Source organism: Triticum dicoccoides, chromosome 5A (assembly GCF_002162155.2).
Source record: "Triticum dicoccoides isolate Atlit2015 ecotype Zavitan chromosome 5A, WEW_v2.0, whole genome shotgun sequence".
Classification (NCBI taxonomy): domain Eukaryota; kingdom Viridiplantae; phylum Streptophyta; class Magnoliopsida; order Poales; family Poaceae; genus Triticum; species Triticum dicoccoides.
Window position 1 is genome coordinate 80,045,013 of NC_041388.1, and position 7,500 is coordinate 80,052,512.

The following is a 7,500-nucleotide window of genomic DNA, read 5'->3' on the forward strand; positions in this document are numbered from 1 at the left end:
GGCGGTGACGAGTACTGGGGAGAGAAAGAGAGAGAGGGGCGGGGTGGGGCGCGGCCATTAATGTTAGTGGGGCCCTCCCTCTTTGTCGTCCGCCCCCCTTTGCCACCCGCTAGCGGACGGCAAAGAGGGGGGGCCGTTAGGTTTTTTTTAAGCAGCTCGTCAGTGGGGCCCCCTCCCTCTTTGCCGTCCGCTAGCCGACGACAAAGAATCTTTATCGTCTGCTAGCCGACGGCAAAGAACTGGCTGATGGCAAATTAGGTCTTTGCCATCAGCCAATTCTTTGTCTTCTGCTTTTTGGTAGCTGATGGCAAAGAGCTTCTTTGCCGTCCGCTAGCTGACGGCAAAGAGCTGGCAGATGGCAAAGTAGCTGATTCCAGTAGTGATAGGGGATGTGCAAGGTGCATCCATAGGGGTGAGCGTAGACATGTGCATGTCATTTCTCGAAAAAGAATTACTGGAATTTTTCATCTTCATCCTTTTCTTCTACCGAGAAATAACCAAAGTTAACCGCATAATGAACTTGCTAAAATTCGAAATATGAAACCACATTTTTTTTAGAAAAAGGGACATCCCCGGCCTCTGCATAAAAAAGATGCATACGGCCACCTTTATTAGTAAGCAAAAAGGTTCAACAAAAGTCTAAAAGTCTCAAACAAAGAGCTGCTCACAAAGAGCTAAGGAACCAAAATAAAAGCCACAACCGGCTGGCAAAAGAGAGATAGAAAAACTAATTGCCTATCCTATTACATGATAGTCATCCAAACCGGCTGAAAAATATCCCATGCTACCATCTCCCAGCGGATAGATCCAGTAACCAAACGCTTTCTGGCCTCCGTCGGAGTGAGTAACGACCACATACGGATCAATGCAGTGACTTGGAAGATAACCTGCAAAAAGTGAGTATTTGTTGTTCTGTTAAAGACCAAATCATTTCTGCAATTCCAGATAGCCCATAATAAAGCACATACTCCTACACGAATGTGTCTTGCTGTTTAGGACTCAATCTCATCCAACCACGTCCCAAATAACGTGCTAATATTATTCGGGGGAGTAATATTGAAGGCTATATTAACTGATTGCCAAAGAATCTTTGCCAAAGGACAAGCGAGAAAGAGGTGTTTGCCTGTTTCATCCGTGTCACAAAAACTACATCGAGAGGATCCACTCCAGTTGCGTTTAATCAAGTTATCCTTAGTTAAAATGACTTGTTTGTGTACAAACCACATAAACACTTTAACTCTCAAGGAAACTTTGACATGCCAAACATGTTTCGAGGTAGGAATAGAACTTGAATTAATGACATCCAAGTACATGAATTTAACCGTAAATTCTCCATTCCTAGTAAGCTTCCAACACAACTGATCCGGATGTTGAGAGAGTTGAACATCCATCAATCTTCTCACAAGATGGAGCCAAACTTTCCAACGGTTACCGGCTAACGCTCTCCTGAAGCTGATATTTAGAGGCGTGGACTGACATACTGACTCAACGGTTGCATCTCTCCGTTGAACAATACTATAGAGATAAGGATACTGAAGCACGAGAGGCGTGTCCCCTAGCCAAGTATCCTACCAGAATCTCGTATAAGTACCGTTACCGACCACAAACTTGGTCCGATTAAGAAAAACCGATTTAACTCTCATCAGTCCTGTCCAGAAAGGCGAATCCATCGGCCCCACTGTCAGCTGGGATAAAGTTTTGGGTTGGAGGTATTTATTACGCAGAATCTGTGCCCATGTGGCCTCAGTCTCTCGAGAAAGCTTATACAACCATTTGCTAAGGAGACATTTGTTCTTCACCTCTAGATTTTCGATACCTAGCCCCCCTTGGTCCTTCGGTCGACAAATAATGTCTCACTTAGCTAGTCTATACTTCTTCTTCAGGTCATCACTTTGCCGAAAAAACGGGATCGATAAAAATCAAGTCTTTTCCGAACTCCGACTGGTACCTCGGAAAAAGACAATAGGAACATGGGCATATTTGTGCGCACCGAATTAATAAGAATTAAATGGCCTCCATACGACATCAGTTTGTCCTTCCAGCATCCCAATTTCTTATCAAATCAATCCCCAATGCACTTCCATTCTCTATTTGTTAGCTTACGATGATGAATGGGTATACCTAAATACGTGAAAGGTAAATACCTCGGTTCACAACCGAATAATTGCTTATACGCCTCTTGTTAAATACGAAACCACATACAGTAGTTCTTTTCGTCCTTCCGTATCCAAACCACCAGATCCGTGCACCCGGTAGAGAGGACGTCCTTTGCCTAGGCGACCACAGTACTAACATGAGCATCCAGTATGTGTTTATTAGGCTCTATCATCGCCGAGTAAATACCCCGTTGGTAAAGTCTTGACAGATGCATAAATACAGGGATACACTTTTAGATTCACTCAGACGTACCAACGTACCACCCATGAATCTCATCTCATCCCATTTCCCGTTGGATTTAACCATCACAGGCCATGGTTTTCTTTTACCAGAGCCGTAACTATCCAAGGATGCCAATGGCTAGCGGCACGTGAAAAGAGCAGTCAAAAAAGAATGAAAATTTTGATGAAACGAGAGGCACTTAAATAGAAGGGAGGAGCCTCCTCGTCTCTTCACTCTCACTCCCCACTCTGCTCCCAGTCCGGCCGCCGCCGCCGCCGCCGCTGACCGCCGTAGGAGGCGAGCGTCAGAGAACGCGGCTCTCGCTCGCCCATGCTTCTTGCTTAAGCTTGACACATCGCTTAGCACGGCAGGTCAGCTGCTGGCTGGTTGCAGTAACGAGAGGGGAGGCGAGATGCCGGGGATGGAGGAAGCAGAGGACTACGCGTCGTGCGCCTTCTCGCTCACTTGCCCCGAAGACGGCGCCGAGCTCGGGGACGGCGTCGTGGACGACGGCGACCTCTTCTTGTTCTACGCCGGCGGCGGCGCCGCCGACGATGAGGACGGCGACAATGAGTACGTGGAGCAGCTGGTCTCCAAGGAGGCCAGCTTCTGCTCCTCCTCTGACTCGGGCGACGCCGACTGCTCGTCGGCCGCCTCCGAGGACTGGTTCCTGCAGGCGCGCCTCGCCGCCGTCAAATGGATCCTTGAAGTGAGCACTCGCTGAGCTCCTCGCTCTCCCGATTGGTTTCTTGGTGCGAGCATCGATCGATCGGTCACTGACGCCTTTGGAACCGGCACCTGATTTGCATTTGCAGACGCGGGGCTGCTTCGGGTTCGGCCACCGGACGGCGTACCTGGCCATCGCCTACTTCGACCGCTTCTTCCTCCGGCGACGCGTCGATGTAATCAATCACCGCACCGCGGCCGTAAAACAAATTTAGCCTCTCTGCTTCTTAAGAACGGGAGGATGATGTGGTTGTGTGCGTGCAGAGGGCGGCCATGCCGTGGGCGGCGCGGCTCCTGTCCGTGGCCTGCGTCTCCGTGGCGGCCAAGATGGAGGAGTACTGCGCGCCGGCGCTGTCGGAGCTCGACGCCGGCGGCGGCTACGAGTTCTGCTCCGCCTCCGTCCGCCGGATGGAGCTGCTCGTCCTGTCCACGCTCGGCTGGCGCATGGCCGCCGTTACGCCCTTCGACTACCTCCCCTGCTTCTCCTCCCGTCTCGACCGGCACGACGGCCGCGGCGGCGGCGGGCATGACCCCGCCCGCGTCGCCCTCAAGTCCATCGGCTTCATCTTTGCCACAGCCGAAGGTTCATCTTCGTCCTACACACCTTCTGAAAAGAAATCTTGCGCCCTTTCTTGCATTTTGTCTGATTGATTCGTGCTGTGCTCATGCAGCCGGCAGTGTGCTGGATTACAGGCCATCTACTGTGGCTGCAGCTGCAATCCTGGCTGCATCCTATGGAGCTCTACTGACCAAAGAAGCACTGGAGTCCAAGATGGACAATCTATCTCCATCATGCCCCATTGAGAAGGTTTCTTTCACAAACTAAATAAATAACCCTTGATCATAGTAATGTTTTATTTGGATGATGAAATGGGCATTTGATTTGAGCAACCTTTGTCTGTTTCATTGATCAGGAGCATGTACATGCCTGCTACAGCATGATGGTTGGCGACTTGAGAAACAGAAAGAGCAATGGCAAGAGATCATTGCCATGTTCAGACTCCAATGAAGTTGCCACCAGTACATATGATTCTGTTCTTGTTGATGATGTTGCCGACACCGCCGCCTTCATGGCCGCGGTGTCGGAGATGAACAAGCGGATCAGACTGGAGCCGCCGGGAATCCATTGAGAAGCTAGCACCGCCGGGGACACGCAATTTTTTGTCAGATGTCTAAGGGGGCTTGGTTTGGATCTTCATTTTGTTTTTTCCTTGTTCAAATTTGTTTAGGTTCTTTCAGAGCCATTGCCATGGTTGGCATTGGCAATGCTGTTGGATTGGTTTGGATTGGTTTGTGAGAGGGGTAAGCGATGAGCAAAGATAAGGGCTGGGCTGAGCTTTCCTGAGGAGAGGAGAGCTTCACTGGAGCCCAATTCCGGCCGGTGCCCAAACTCTGCACTGTTTTTGGTATGCCATAGTGGTGGATGCCATCTTAAGTTGCATATGGTGAGATGCTAGCTGTTGGATGCAGTGGTAGCACTGAAAGGCTGGGGTTTTGGCCATTGTTTATAGAGCCAAGAAGAAAAAGTTGCAAGTGGATGTGTGATCAGTGAGGAGTGGTGTTCCACTAAGATGCACTGCACTGTACTTGCGTGGATGCATGGGTTACATTGGTTTGTGACAATCTCCTTGGGGAGTAGTTGTAACTTCTGTAACATCTGCTTCTGTTCTTGAGAAATGGGATCAGATTGGTGCATTTTGTGTATGTGTGTGCATGTGTTGGCCTTGATGACCCTGTGGGTTTCTTGATCAGTTCTGGTGCGGCAGCTGCAGGTTTTTCAGTGCCATTCATTCAGTGCTGTGCCAATGTTTTCTCCTTCTCTTCCTCTCCCTTTCTGCAGAGATGAGAATCCAAGACAACTTTTCCTGTTACATTGCCACCAGCTTTGAATAGCACTTGCTTGATTCCACATTGCTATCCCTTATTAGTGAACTAACAATAACATCTGCATTTAGAGTAATGTAGTACTCCCTCTATCTTAGTGTCAAAAAACGTCTTACATTTTGAGACAGAGGGAGTACAAGATTAGGTGATCAATAAAGAAAGTTCTTGTCAACATGATCAGTAAGTACATTGCATCCTTTTTGTAATTATTATTGGGCATGTTAATGAAAGCATCGCATCACTGTGTGCTGTTGGAAGAGTGACTAGTGTTGCGCATGAACGGTATTAGTGCACAAGATACATGAGCTTAGTACTTTGTATCAATAATTGCCTAAAGATTAAGGAGCTTGACATTTCCAACACTTAGTGGAGCACACCACAAAGGAAGGTGCAGTAGATAATTGGGACTTCTTCGGTAAAGTCGTCTACAAATTGTGGCATGAGAACAATATAGATGTAGCTTCAAAAAATGACAGTTCCTGTGAAATGCATAAACCTGATCATGATGGGCATTTGGATGAGCAGAATATCTATCAGTCCTGGATAGACCAAGATTTCAGTATGGGATAATCAATCCAAGAATCTTTTAGTAAAATGTCATCAGAATTAAAACTTGTGAGCTTGATTCAGTAGTATATTCAAATATAATACAGACTAATTCCATATTCTTGGGTGAAGACACCAGCACCACTAGAAGGTGTCAGGACTCAAGATGCTCCTGCAGAAAAGATGAACAAACACATGCCACATATATTACACCACATTCATGGAAACAATAATGATGGTATCTTTTCATATGGACAGCCCTTTCTTTCTCCTCTTGGCTTAAGTCCTAAACCCTAAAGCTGATCTTGTGGCCTCATCCACTAACTAATGCAGGTCTTGCATTGCACACTGCCTTACAGCTGGTAAAAAGAGCTTTTGCATCTTTCCCTCCTGCCCCTGCACTGGGGCAATGAAAATGCCCCCATGGCCATGGGCAATGGAGTGACTTTCTGAGCCACCACCGTCCTGCCCCTGCATGCATCCCCTCTCTCCTTCATTGCTTGGTTTTCTTTCTTTAATCTTGTTATTTATAAAAAGGAAAAGGGGCTCTTCTGCATCGAAGCATGGACACAAATGTTGATATTCTCAGTCAGTGTTTTTTTCTCTTTCGCCATTGATGGGCTAGTGCATGGAAGATAGAACTCCAAGTACTTGTTTTGTGTGAAAAATACACAGTCCAGGTTTAAAAAAATGTCAAAGTGTTCATAAACATGGTGTTTTCATTTAGAGAAGCATATTAGACCTTACATGATCCTTGGGAACAACTAGCTTGTTCATGGTTTGGGGTATGGCAGTAACCAGTAGCTTTACCAATATAATGCTTGTTCATTCGGAATCTACGATATTGCTAGGATCACTTCAATCCAGATCCTATGTAAGATCTAGGTTAAGTCATACCTCTTGACTCATAATTTTTGTAGATGGCAATCCTATCTTATGTGATCCTAGGCACAATATCTATTATAAAGATCTGCGCACCTATTCCAGACCTGATTCCTAGAGTCAGCATTACACATGTTGATTTTCATTCTGTACAATCCAATTCTTAATTTTTTTCATCTACAAGACCTAAGAAATCGAGCTGGTCAAGAAGAATGGGACAGATCAAATCGTACATTTTCTTGAGCAAATCAACTGTTACAATGTTGAGGTGACCAAACAGAAGATAAGCTACAATACATGGTCCATCAACCAATGGTAACTTGCATCTGAAGTGCAGAGAGAATATACTATCTGCCTCCCTTCTGAATCTTGGTGGCCCATTGCTGGATGGATGGAGATCATGATCCTGGCCAAAGGATTAAAATACCTGTATAGCTTCTCAGTCACCAATGCAGTCAAAAACAGGCTTGGGGACAAAGCTTGGTTAGAATTCTGTTGGTTCAAAAGAGTACTCCTGCCTAGAAGTGTGTGGGCACCTCACTGGCTGGACGGCTGCCTGCCTGCTTGCTGCCTGGCCCTAGCAAAGAAGAACTAATTATTTTAGACCATGTGTATTGTATAATGATCAGCAGTAAAAAGTTAGAATTATTTCAAAGAAATTTGATTAACAACGAGTTAATCATAATTATGTGTTGTTGTGAATTCAGGTGTTGCTGTAACTTTAGGGGAAACAGTTTAAACAAATCTCCACAGGAAAATGAGAAAATTACCTTGGGGGAATAAATGTAGGTGTCATACATGAAAAAGAAAGCTAGGAGAGTGATGAGGTATGGCAGTTGGGAGGATGTGTACAGCTGGGAGTCTCAACTGAAAGCCTGAAACAAAGATGGCCTTGCTTGCATCAATGGCAGGGGTGTGGCCCTAGCTGCTCACAGGGCAGGGCAGCACTGCACAAAGACAAAGAAGCAAACACAAGGATATCTTCCCATGCATCACACAGCATACAGTAGCAGCCACACATACACATCTCCTGATCTGGTCAAAGAAACATATGTGGTTTTGTTTCCTATTGCTTGTTTTGGT

At 46.4% G+C, this 7,500-nt stretch overlaps 1 protein-coding gene across 1 annotated transcript; it reads left to right on the plus strand.

The window, feature by feature from the left end:
- Positions 1-2,603: 2,603 nt before the first annotated feature.
- LOC119299475 (cyclin-D5-2-like) lies at positions 2,604-4,819 on the plus strand. The gene is made up of 5 exons (XM_037576698.1): positions 2,604-3,088; positions 3,195-3,281; positions 3,370-3,688; positions 3,777-3,913; positions 4,020-4,819. Exons 1-5 carry the CDS (start codon positions 2,792-2,794, stop codon positions 4,233-4,235), a joined length of 1,056 nt encoding a protein of 351 aa, XP_037432595.1. The 5' UTR covers positions 2,604-2,791; the 3' UTR covers positions 4,236-4,819.
- Positions 4,820-7,500: the final 2,681 nt, after the last annotated feature.